General features: G+C 38.5%; 1 protein-coding gene across 1 annotated transcript; it reads right to left on the bottom strand.

Moving 5' to 3' along the window:
* Positions 1-157: 157 nt before the first annotated feature.
* PPP2R3C (protein phosphatase 2 regulatory subunit B''gamma) lies at positions 158-12941 on the bottom strand. The gene is made up of 12 exons (XM_031064231.1): positions 12820-12941; positions 11591-11695; positions 10897-11009; positions 10026-10123; positions 7656-7726; positions 6789-6921; positions 5635-5690; positions 5487-5562; positions 4742-4878; positions 2963-3100; positions 1283-1342; positions 158-596 (listed from the first exon to the last, which is right to left on the bottom strand). Exons 1-12 carry the CDS (start codon positions 12910-12912, stop codon positions 408-410), a joined length of 1269 nt encoding a protein of 422 aa, XP_030920091.1. The 5' UTR covers positions 12913-12941; the 3' UTR covers positions 158-407.
* Positions 12942-13327: the final 386 nt, after the last annotated feature.

Genomic DNA, 13327 nt, shown 5'->3' with positions numbered 1-13327 from the left:
CATTAGAGGAAGCCATGCAGAATGGAGAGGGAGGCTTGGGATGGCTGGGTGGATACAGGCCAGTGCTGAAGATACCAAGAACCACATTCTTACTTTCAGGTCAAATTCACCCTTAGAATAAGGTATTTAAATAAGACCAGGGCTTGGTACACATGAAAAAAGTCCAAAAATATTTATTTTAAAAAAAGGCTCTTTTTGCCTCTTAAACAGCACTTGCTTTTTTGGTTTCAGAAATTAGTTCTGTGATTTGTGTATGTACCACATTTTATATCATATGTGGGGGCAAAGGAGGAAGGGAGAGAAGTAAAATGGAAGAGGAATTAATTCAGATAATGAACACTTCCAGCTTCCAGCAGTTGGCCCATCAGATAGAGATCTCTGTGGATACAGTCTGCTGCCACTGGCAGTCACGTTTCATCACCATCAGCAGTGCTGTCACTGTCACTGGCCACAAGGACTTCTCTGTTCTCGTAGGTCCAGAACCCATTAAGATCAATTAGAATGCTGGTAACAGTGTCTCCTTGACTGCTATTGATCAAGTCTTGAAGGGAGATTCTGTAAGGGTCCTTAGGCTTCACCATATCAAAGATTTCATCCTATGAAAGACAAATCAAAATTGGGAGAAAAGCCCCACACATGAATGAGCAGAATAATGGCTATTTCATACCATTTATAGAATGATCCTTGGGTAACTAGTGACGCCCACACCAATTCACAAAAAGCAGCTGTTAAGACCCAAAGCATTTAAGACACAAAGCACACTGACTGATTGGCTACAGTTCAGAGCAGTGTTCTCAGCTCCCACATCTCAAGTAAGAAATTGCTTCAGCCTCAAAATGGCAAAATGAATCTCAGTTCACTTGTACAAGCTAAGTTTTGTAGAAGCTCTTGTACTTTTAAGTACTGAAACTAAATATGCAGTAGGCGGTAATCAGTTTTATAGGCTGTTTGTTTCAGTCACCAGTCTGCCCCCTGTACCCCAAGGAATGATCCCCAGAACTGTAAAACAGACTTAGCAAGTACCTTCAAGTGTAAGAAACAGCAAAGTGTATTTAACAGGTAATTTGTCTATTATTAAGGAAACTACTAGAACACATCAGTTACTTTACAGAGCAACTGCTGACTAGAAAGGCATTTTCAAACCTATGAGTAGGACAAGTCAATTCATTTCTAGTACTCTCCAAGTAAGTATACAGCAACCTAGAAATTATGATTTAACACAATTAAATTACTAAATGCTTATTCACAGATTTTACACAGTACTCCATTTGGTAAAGCTAACCTTGACATCCTGAAAAGAAACTGGTTCTTGTCCATGAATTTTCATTTGTTCCTGAATAGCCTAGAAAAAAAGAGAAGTTAGGAATGGCTATTGCAATATTATACTCACACTGTACAAAAGTTATTAAATGCTTCTGCATTTTAAGCTGTATTGCCCTCTAACAAAGCATTCATGGTACAGTTTGCAATAATTTTTCTTCCATATGTGAGGCAAGGGTGAATTAAGGCACTATCAATGATACACATTTCTAAATTTACGGTTCTTAATGAGTATGATATGAATATTACTTTCATTATGACCAGTGTTTGAGCAATTTGCATATTGTCCCTCAACACTCAAGATATTAATACACTCAAACCATAAGGTTCTGTTTCTGACACAGTATGAAATATGGGCTAAGGAAAGAGAGAAGGAAAATGACCAACGAGCAGAAAGACAAATCAATTATTTTAATGTAGTACTATTTAAACACCTGCATCACCAAACCTACATCTGCTAACCAAACTGTTTCACTAGCACAAGCTGCACAGCCTTGTCAGCACAGCCTCTATAGGTGCAGAGCTGTTGACACTTAATGCTGGCAGAAAAGCAATCAAGCATTCACACAGTCAAGAGGAACTGTTCTGATTTCAAGGAAAACTTAGAATGTTCCATGTCCAAAAGGAGACTTGTTACAATACAGAAATAAGGTATGTATAGGATCCTGCCTTGAGCAGGCCTGAATGCTTTATGGACTCTATGAAGTCTGTACCTTGTTCTTCATCCTTCAAGCAGACAGCTAAGCACAATGACATTATTTATTGTCACAGTTATAATACAAAAATTCATGTAACAATTTGGAGTGCTTGTCCCTCTGTCTGAATAGATACTACTGAGGGAATCCTGCACATGGATAAAGCATTAAGCTCATAACACAGCTGGAACCATCCACAGCAAAAATCCCATTCTACTGCATAGTACTTCCCAAGATATCTCAGGTGTCGATGAGAAAAACAAGATGGAACAAGAAAACAACTGCCCCCTTTCCAAACCAAAATCACCACCAGTTAGAAGAAAAAAAAACCCAAAACAACAAAAACCATCACACACAAACCACAGTTTGGAGGAAGATTTTACAATCTTAAGTTAAAATTAACAGCAACTAAAAAAAATTAAGCTTAGTTTAAATCTATTTTGGAAGCAACAGGTACAAATGCACACTATGAAAAATACAATAAGCTTTTTCCAGTCAAAGCACTGAATGAGAAAATCCCACAGCTGTATAGGCCTATCAATAAATTTCATTATCTTCATCTCTTTTAGTGAATTTCAGTATTACAGTTGAAACTAAAACCATGGGCAATAATCAATTAGAACTATCATAAAAGATTTTAACAGGTAATCATCACATAATCTTAGGACAATTTTAAATTAAAAAAAAAAAAAACCAAATCAATAGAAAATAGTTTTCCTACTCAAAATCAAACCAGTTAATTTCAACTGCAGATAAACTACTGAAAATACCTTTTGAAATCTTTCCAATTTTAGTCTTTAAAAAAAAATTAAATCTTCTTAGAAGTCGTTACTAGCCTGCCTGTGGCTATTGGTAATTTAAAGTGATTTCCTGCAGATCTGCATGCAGAAGCACATAGGCTGTAACACTATAAACACAGAAAATGGCCTACTTATAAAGAGACTTACCCTAAAGAAATAATTAAGGGAAAAGACATTCAGGTGTCCTTTGTTCTCTATATCAAGTAGTTTGAAAATATATTGCAGAGCTGCAGGCTCCTTTCTGTTTTCTAATGCAAGCACAAAGTCCAGGTAGGTTTTATAGTCCTAGAAGTAGATACAATCATGTTTATTACAGTCTTCTTTCTAAATTGATTTTGCAAGCAGGAGCTCTATAATTGGCAGCTATTTCATTCTAGGGGATCAGTTTATTTTCTGAAAAAGACAACATTAAATAGAAAATGGCTGCTACCACTAATGTGCACAGAAAAGTTAGTTTTTAATGTCTGCTGATAATGGGAAATCCTGCCATTTTAGAGGCAAAATAGCATTCAAAGCATAAATCGAAATGAAACGCCATATATATGCTTTTAAACAATGTTTACTATATCTTTAAACTGCTGAACATACCCAACTAATGAAGAAAAAACATATAAAATGTTTTCATTATCATAAATTAAATGTCTAGTGGCAGTAACCTACTGGTAACAAATAATGCACTATATGGCCAATTACATAATCCTTAAACCAGAGTCAGTGGTTTGGCAAATTACATGCAAGAAACATTACTTAATGTTCCAAAAAAGTATCACACTTTTCCTTTCCATTAGTGTGGATTCTTGGTTTCCCAATGAAGATACAGCTGTGACAAGGACAGAAATCCTCCAGCCCTGTGTGTATAATTACCCTGTTTACCTGTAACACCAAGGAGTTGTGCTGTCATTCAGAAGGAGCATGACAGCCTGGAAGAAATGGACTAACAGGAGCCTCACCGAGTCCAACAGAGGGAGGCAAAATCTTGCATCTGGGTAGGAATAACCCCCTGTACCTGTAGAGTTGGGGGCTGACTATCAGGAAGCAGCTTTGCAACAGGGCCCTGCAGCAAAGGCTGCTGCCAGCACCCTCAGCTGCATTTGGAAATGCTTTGGTGGCAAGCTGAGGAAGGTCATCCTTCTCTACTCAACACTGCTGGTGCTACATCCAGGCACTGGGTCCTGCCCTGGCCTCCCCCATACAAGAGAGATGAATCTATTGCTGCAAGTCCAGAACAGGAAAACTGAGAGGATCCCTCATGACCTCAGCGATTATGTGATTCCAACAAAGAAACTGCTCAGGTGGCAAAAGGGCTGTATAGTGAATTTATAACTTATCACTTCACATTCCAGTCATGTGAACGCAGACAAGAATTGTAGCTGAACATTAAGTAAAGCTTCAAAAAATATATAAGGTGTTACTTTAAATTAGTTAGACTTCTCATTTTTGACAGCTATGGAAAGCTTATGATGAAAAACAGTTGTCTTCATGAAGAAGTTTTGCAACAGGCCCCTACAGCAAAGGCTTAGCTAACATGCAATAACAGCTTAGCTAACTTGCACTAATCTCAAGTGTGCCACTTGTCTTTGCTTCTCTTTAAAGCATTACATTTAACTAAAAGGTATTGCTGCATCTATAAATTTTTTCAATATGCACTTTTGTAACTGAATCTACAAGTGGCTTTATCATAGGCTGTCTGGATTCTCTTTCACCTCTGCTTTTTCAAACAAGCAATTTTTTTTTAGGCCACACTACAATCACCTTGCTCTTAGGAAAATTAACTTGCTAATATGTTGCATCGTCATTTGAGTGCACAATGTTAAACAAAAGTTTCTTCACCTCAAGCTACTCTTTAAAGATACTGACTATTAGACACCTCTCAACTCAATAAGCCAAAGATGTTATGCTGTGGACAAAGGGAAAACATGCAATTACCATTTCACCATCATAAGTTAAGCATTCCTGAAAGACACGATCCAAAAATATGTTGGTCAGAGTTCCTGTTCCATATCGGGACAGTTCTTCTTTGCTGAGCATGCCATTGTGATCTTTATCAAGGTTTAAGTACTGACCTAGCAAGGAGATGAAAAAAGCAAACCATAATATGCCTCTATCTGAAAGGAATTCTTTCAACAGGGAAAAATAAACAATGAAATGCTTAATTTTCCAATTTCCATAATAAAATTAATGCAGTTAAGTGAGAATTTACTAGATTCACAATAATATCCATAAAGCATCAGAAACAAGTACAGAACAGGGAGGGAGAGAAGTGGGATTCCCATAAGGAGGTGTCAGCAGTTCTAAAGTAAGTTAATAACTGTGGATACTGAGAGAGGAGCAGAAGGCTAAGAGCATATTACTTTATACAAATATGCTGCAAGCATTAATAAAGAGCTAAAGAGGATGCAAAGGCATGAATAGAGCCAGAAGAGAAGGTTACAGAGGAATCTTGCACCTTGTGCAACAAAGTGACAGGTTTTAAAACCACAATAAAGAGCAACAGCAGAGAACCAATATTACAAAGAAAGTCAGGAAGATAAACTGAAAGGGTGAATACAGGATTTGAAAAGACAAACTAGCAGGAGGATTTAACATGACAAAAGCAGAGGAAAAATAGCAGTAATAATGTGACTAAGTCACACAAGAAAGAGAAGAAGTGTTGGCATATAAAGGAACCTACCATAAACTCTTAATGCAGAAGGAGCAGAAAACCAATTTGTTTCCTGACTTTCTTTAGAAAGTTCTTCATCCCTTAACTAAGTGAAACATAAAGTTAGAATTCAGAAAGAGTAAATTAAAATACAACAGTATATGTCAGAGACCTTTACCTCCAGTAAATCATCCAGGAAGCTGCAAGCTAAAATATCCTGTATCTTTATCTTCCCTGCAGCAAGAAAAAAAAAATACATTTTAACAGTTGCGCAGCCACCATATCCATTTGACTATCCTCATTTAGGTGGTTCTACTTAAGAAAGAAGTATTTGGAGCAGAAAAAGATTACTTTTTTAGAAACAAAAGCTAAACAAAACCCATGTCTAACATCAAGGATAAGGCTCTAATTTCAGAGATAAAATAAAATACCTTTTAAAATGTTTGGACAAAACTACTGACATTGGCAGGAGCTATCCTGAAGCTTTAAATGCCAGAAAACTAGATTAAAATAAATGTGAATGTTCAGTATCAACTACTCAAAATGTAAAATAAAAATGCAAAGAAAGCATGCTTAAAATATTTGATGAAATAATAATCTCCTAAGTGAAATGATATTCTTACACCTTCAAAACTCCAGCTGTGACACAAAGCTAAGGTAGCAGAATGCACTTCTGCTGGTGCAGCTCTGACTGGTGCACAGACACTGTGCTAACAGCTGTACAAAATAATGGCACTTAAAACTTCCCACCCACCTCTCCAAACGTTTGCAATTACCTCTGCCAGAGGCTGCTGCCCACACAATTCTGACCTTTACAAGGGGCACAGCTGGACCTTGAAAACACATGCAGTTTGTGGCTTAAATCGAGGGCATAGGAGGGAGCTACACTTGTAACAAGCATTATCAGACCCAGCTGCAGGCCTTTCTGGTGAGTCTACATAGTGCACACAGATTTAATCACAGGAAAAGCACATCACTCTAACCATCCTGAGCATTTCCACAGCTCTGTGGATGTTCTGACAAGCAGCTGTGTTGTAGGTCGCTGTGTTTTCTATTCACCCTAAACACGTACAAAATTAGCTACTGCTAATGGCTCATTATGATGAAACAGAATCTTACTTGTCAGTTTCTATGAGATAACTCTATAGTATCTCAGCTGATAGGTATCTCATAGAAATTCAGTAGCTGTAAAAGTAGATTATTAGACCACAATAAAGAGTCATGGTCTTCAGTGGAGAATAATCTTCCATGCTGAACAAAAGCCTACCAGGACAACTACACACTGCTTTGAAAACACAAGTAGCTTCAGTGGAAGCATTTTAAGAGACCTACCTGTTCTGAGAGGATCCAGAAAGAAGAAGAACTTTCTAACTGCTGTGCAGACATAAAAGGAGTAAAAAGATTTTTCTAAGCCATCCAGTTGTGGCAAAGTAGGGATGAGTTCCAAAATATAGTTTTCTAAATCCTGCAGAATTAAGAAAAGGAAACAAGCATTGAACATTATTATTGTTCCATGTTTGCTATATTCCTCCCTTGGGTTTCAAGTGTTTTTTGTTAAAAATACAGTCCTGCAACAATGCAGAAAAGAGCATGAAAGCAGGTAAAAAAGCTTCTGTCTGTGTGCAAGAAATCCCAGATCATACACACGCACATGTTATTCTAGGGCTGAAACAACCTATTAATGAATCAGAATTTAACAAAGTACATGATATTTATATGTAAATATAAATGCATTCCACTGTACCTTTTTCAAATATCAGGAGCATAACTCCTGATTGGATTATCCCATTGCTTAGTATTCTTCAATAAATCTTTTTTCTTTAAGTTGAGTGATAACTAGGACATTTTAATTTATTTTATAATATTACCTCCTTTTAGAACAGGAGAATAACTCACTGAAGAATAATTTGTGATTTTTATCATATCCTACTAAATCTAGTAAAGTGCTAATGACATGAAATCTTTGTAGATACAATCCTTTTTTCAGAAAACTACTCATAAGTTTAAAAGGCTAGCACCACTCTCACCACCACATCTCTTGAATACATGAATTGCAATTTATCCAAACAAATGTGCCCATCCCAAATCTATGTTATTATATAAGCTTTTACAAGACAAGGCTAGAAAAAAATGGGATCTTTCTGATGCTTTGTCATTTGATTTAAAGAGAGACATTAAGTTAATCAAGAATTTACTTACTGATTCTCTGAGGTAGCCTTGTCCTGCCACATCATATAAACTGAGACCTATTCTTGTCTGATGAAGCCATACTGTGAAACAGAAAACAGAATTACAATGCAAGAAACCTATGGGGCTTTTGAGTTCATGCCAAAATTTGATGTTATTCTAGAGGCCAGGCACAGCTGGATTTTAAGTGCCTCTTCCCATTTTTCTGAGCTTTAAGCAAAACCATGTCATGTACTGCTTAGAAACACTGTTTCAGTCTCTAAATTTTTAAGAGTCACTTGCAGTATACTATAAATATACACTTCATAAATATAGACTAATTATAATATAAATATTCACCATTGCCACGACTGCCTTATAATAAATAGATGTGACAAATGGCTGAGCAGACACCACATTTTATTTGGTGTATCACAGAATGGCTAGTATTAGAAGCAACCTTAAAGATCCAGTTCCCTCCCCCCCCCTGCCACAGGCAGGGATGGCACCCACTAGATCAGATTGCTCAAAGCCCCATCCAACCTGATTTGAACACTTCCAGGGATGGTGCATCCACAACTTCTCTGGACAATCTGTTCCAGTGCCTCACCACCCTCTGAGTAAAGTATTCCTTCCTAGCATCTACTCTAAATGTCTCCTCTTTTAATATAAACCTGTATTGTCCTACCTATTGCAAAATTGTATTGTCCTACTTACTGCAAAACTGTATTATCCTTGTCCTATCACTATCTGCCTGGCTAAGAAGTCACTCTCTCCATTTTATACACTCCCTTTAAATACTGAAAGTCCACTATGACGGCTCCCCCAGAGCTTTCTTCAGGCTGGACAACCCCAATTCTCTCAGCCTGCAGCCACAGGAGAGGCTCACATCTCTCCTGTGCTGACTCCACATGGGGTCTCCAGAGTCTCAGAGCACAGAGGGAGAACCATCTCCCCTGAGCTGCTGGCCACGCTTCTTTTGATGCAGCCCAGGCTTTCCAGGCTGCAAGCACACACAGCTGGTGATATGGAATCATATGGATTTGTTCTCTCTCACTGACTTAGAAACGTGTAGCAGTGCATTTTCATTGAACAGCTGTACAATGTCATATACAGACAGATTGCTACAAGCCCTTGTATAGCACCAGACACTGCAGCTACAGCCAAAGGTCAGGCCCTCAGTTCTGAGTTACAAGACAAGAATTAGAATCACACAAGCATCTGTCTTTGTAATGAGAAGGCACATTAATTGGAAAATCTACAGGACAATGTGCCTGAAGCCATTGTCAAAGCACTGTAAATGTGATGGAATATAAATTAGATTAATAAAAACTATGATTCACATACTCAACATTAAATTTAACTCCCATTTTCTGAAGAAACAGTTCAAAAGTTCCTCTTATGCAATATAAGCTGTCCTTCATAAAGATCTTTGCTGTTTCATTGTTGGCTTAAGTTTAAAGGTAAATTTATCACACATGAAGTGATCTGGTGGTGGTAGCTTTTTTTTAATTACTATTTTGTTTGTTTGCTTAGAAGAAAGGCATCATCATAAATACACAAGACTCAAAACTTCTGGGTGAAACAAGCTCTGAAAAACCTCTGTCCATCTGGGTGGGCCTTTTTGAAATCCATACAATCCTAACAGACTTTGCCACAAGTCTCCTACCCTGCAGGTTTTGGGTTTGCGGCTGGAAATGGGCCTATTACTCATTCTTTACACAATGTGCACACCTGCATATCAGGCTTCCTGCTCAACACATTTCTCATCCCCTGCACCACAAGATTTTAAGTTAGGCAGGCTGAGCTGCTCAGAGAAAGGTGCTGTTCTCTTAGATCTGCTTTAACAGATCTAAGAACACAGTACCCAGGGCAAAAGATAATGAGACAATCTTCCTTTCTGCTAGCCAGCCCAATGTTTTTAAAAAACATCTAATAAAAGGGCACTTTTCAGCCCAAGTGGCTATTTATAATAAAAAATAGCTGCAAGCATGGTAAGTGATAAGCACAGAAACATAGTGACATATTTGACAAACAGTTAAAAAATATAGACATCAATGTAGAAGGACAAACAGCAAACAAAGCTATCTGCCTGATCACAGTGGTTAAGATCACACCTGCCATGGAACTGTATTGCTTTGCACTTCACAGTATTGCCTGAATAAAGGAAATCAGAATGACAATATATGTAACAAACAGATCAAGCATATCTGCGGCTGGGGAGAGGTGGATTTCAGAGGTATGATGGACTCCCACCTTCTAGTAACAAGAAAAAAATCCCAAGCCTCAAAATAAACAGCATTTGTAGTTAAGGACAGATCTCACTGCTGTTGAAGGGAGCATCAAGTAACAAATAAAGCTGAAAAAGCCTTAAAATGAAACACCAAAGAAGGACTCACTAACCTTTTCGCATGACATAATTGAAAAACTGCATGATAGAGATTCTCCCATAAGGATCATTATGGAGTAATTTAGCAAAGATCTTCGCTGTAAAGAACTGCCTGTAAAACAAACACACATCTGATTACACTGCACTGACAGATCCAGCTACTGTATTTGACATTTACAGATCCTGTAAAATAATGTTTTAACACAGAATGTGTTAATATGCTACATTGCACTCATCAGGAATCCTACCAAGTAACAACAGTAAACTCCATAAAAAGCAGCTACCTCTTCTGCTCATTAGACTCTTCAGTGATGTAGAACTTTTGAGAGCTTCTATTCAATTTCTCTTTAGTACAATGTGTTTGGTAGCTTCCAATCTTCTACAACAATATGAACATAAAAGAAACTGCCAGTACTGACAAATAACTGGCTTCTGCCCAAATTTCAATCACAAAGCTATGTGCACAACAGCCATCTCCAAAAGGAGCTTAAAGAACTACCATTCACTGCATGCTGTGCACATCTGGTAGGAAATTCTGCATCAGAAGATATTGGGGAAGGTTGGGCAATACCACTGGAGACATGATTTCCAGTTCATTTACATAATGTGCTGTTTGCTGACCACTGACATCTAAAAATGTTCATGCTGATAAAAACTTTTCTTCAAAAGGATGCACTACTATTCTTTTAGGCACCTCTATTACAAGTCACCTCAGAGAGGTAGAGTACGCCTTTGTAAGGATGTAAAGTAAGCAGTTCATCAGTAACTACATGGCTATGATTTTTTTCTCACCTTAAAACTGTTCCCATCTATTTTAGCAACTGAAAGTTACAGTAGCACTTAGGTTTAGTCAGAATGAGTACATACAAGAGAAGAAAGCCTTACTTGCATTTTGGTCCAGCTTTTTCACCAACTTTCAAGAAGTTCTCATAATTAATCATTGCTTCTTCCCCAATCATTGGTGATGTCTGATGTTTGTCCAGTAGAAACCATAGATTCTTAAAAAATATTTATATTTGGTTAAGAAGATATCTCTTTAGAGATGTCAACATGCTTAAGATATAGTATTTAAGAAACTCAGCAAAAATGTGGGTTTGATGCAAGGTTTTCTCAGTCAGTCAGGACACATGGCCATTCAGCCAGAAAAGTCTGTGTGTGCTACTTCCATTCCCTTAAATGCTGCTAAACACATGCACACTCTCCCTCCCTCACTAGCATTTCTAGGGTCACACCCCTTTGGTCTTTGCAGTGTAATAAAATCATCCATCTTAGGAGTCTCTCTCAGTGATATATAAACAGAACTTATTTTATCATCTGGGCCCACCACAGAAATCATTCCAACATGCTGGAAAACTGGAAGCCATCAATTTAGTCCTCACATACATCATAACAAGGAAGCTTCATGCTGGCATTACCAGCCCAAGGCTAGGCAGCACTGCAGCTTTACCAAGTACTGTGTGCCCAATTCAAGGCACCTTACCACAAGGTTCTGTGGGCAGACAGGAGATCAAATTCTGACAGGAGATAATCTAAATCCATTCAGAAGCCATTACAAGACATACAGAAATAATTTTCCTACCTGCAGCTCTTCATTATCCAACAGTTCCCTACTTTTTCTTTGGAGAAAGACAGCTCGAGATTCTTCTCTTAATTTTTGAAGCAAGACTTCATCTTCAGCTGGCAGCTGCAAACATTGTGGCATTTTAATTTTCAGCATAGGAGCATTCAAAAACTACACATCCAGCAAGTATTCTTAGGTAGTCTTGAGTCACACACTCTGATTGAAGTTGTTCACTTGAAAGAAAAGAGCCAGTCTACCAAACTTGCTTCTGCTACAAGGGGTATCACTTGCACACTGCCTCAAACCATTTCAATAATGAAGCACTTACCTAAAGCAGGACATCTTTAACAGGAGAAAGAGAGAGAGAGGCACCTCATACCAGAGAACCCATTGAGTAAGCACCTTCCCATGGTCACTAGGTATGAGGGCTCACACATAAAAAACATTTACTGTTGTGTTTTACTTGGGAGAAACAGAACATTCTGGTTTGTGGTAGGCCTGACTCTCCAAAGAGTGAAAGTCTACTAGACTTGTTTGGCCAACAAATAAGATGAAAGAACACCTAGTGTGAAAGTTCTGCCAAGATTCACGTGCCAAACTGTACAGCACCACTGGAACTTGGAGAGTTGCACATGTATCTATTAACTGAAACACAGGTACTTGAGAACTGCACTGGCAGAAATGTGAGACCCTAAGGAATACGTGACCATGAGAGGTTTGGCAGCAGCTGAGCGGTCCAGTTGATGAGTACCAGCAGTATCAAGATGTCAACATGTGCTCCCATCCCAACCTGATCCATGCTCACAACTAGGCTGCCGGACCAAGCATTTCTGATGGATGATGCAAGCAACAGATCCATCTCTAGTCTGCAAGACCAATGCCCCACCAATTTCATGAAGTAGCATCTCACCATGTCTAAGCAGGAAACAGAAGATACATACATGTGACACCAGTATGTCAAAATTTAGTTAGAACTTTAAGTGCCTCTGAAAGACAACTTCCTATCTTTACCAAGCAGACTGATGAGCAAAACATTTCACTGACCCTGATAAGATTTGCAGTACTTATTAAAAATTACTGAAATTCACAATTGTACAAACAAAAAAATTAGAGTAAGCAATTCACATCACTCAGACTTTCAATCTAATTTAGCTTCTGAAGCTACAGGGTCCCGATGAGTGAACATAACTTTTTTTTGTAACATAGAATAGCCTCGTGTTAAAAGTTTATCTGGATACTTCACTTACCCTGTAGTAAAATCGTGGTATGTTTGCATATGACACGTTGTCACTTTTTTTCCCTCCTTTCCATTCCATGTAATATTTTGTGAACAATTCCATTTCTTCATCCTTTAGCTCTTGGTCACTCTTTTTGGCTGATCGACATAGAAAAGAATGTTCACGCTGTACTCCAGAGAGAGTTCTAACGTAACAAGGGGCTCGAATAACAGAGTTAATACTGAGGCTTATCTGGTTGTGCTGTTTGGTAATACAAACACGAGGTGGAAATGAGTGGAGCACGGACTAATCACATAAAATTACATAAGAGTACGTCCCGTATGTATTTGGAGCATGGTCACAGCACCTCTTTCAATGACTGCACACCGGATTCACTGCAAGGTGCGGAGTAGCGCACGGGGCAGCTCCATGAGGCTGCCTAGCACAGCAGCAGCGCTGTGTGAGACCCAGCTGCGAGCTGCGGGCGGCCCCTGCGCACCTGCGCCAGCGCTGGCCGCCAGCGCTCCCCCGCGAGCGA

Source organism: Geospiza fortis, unplaced genomic scaffold (genome assembly GCF_000277835.1).
Source record: "Geospiza fortis unplaced genomic scaffold, GeoFor_1.0 scaffold54, whole genome shotgun sequence".
NCBI lineage: Eukaryota > Metazoa > Chordata > Aves > Passeriformes > Thraupidae > Geospiza > Geospiza fortis.
This window is presented reverse-complemented; position numbering and strand designations above follow the sequence as displayed.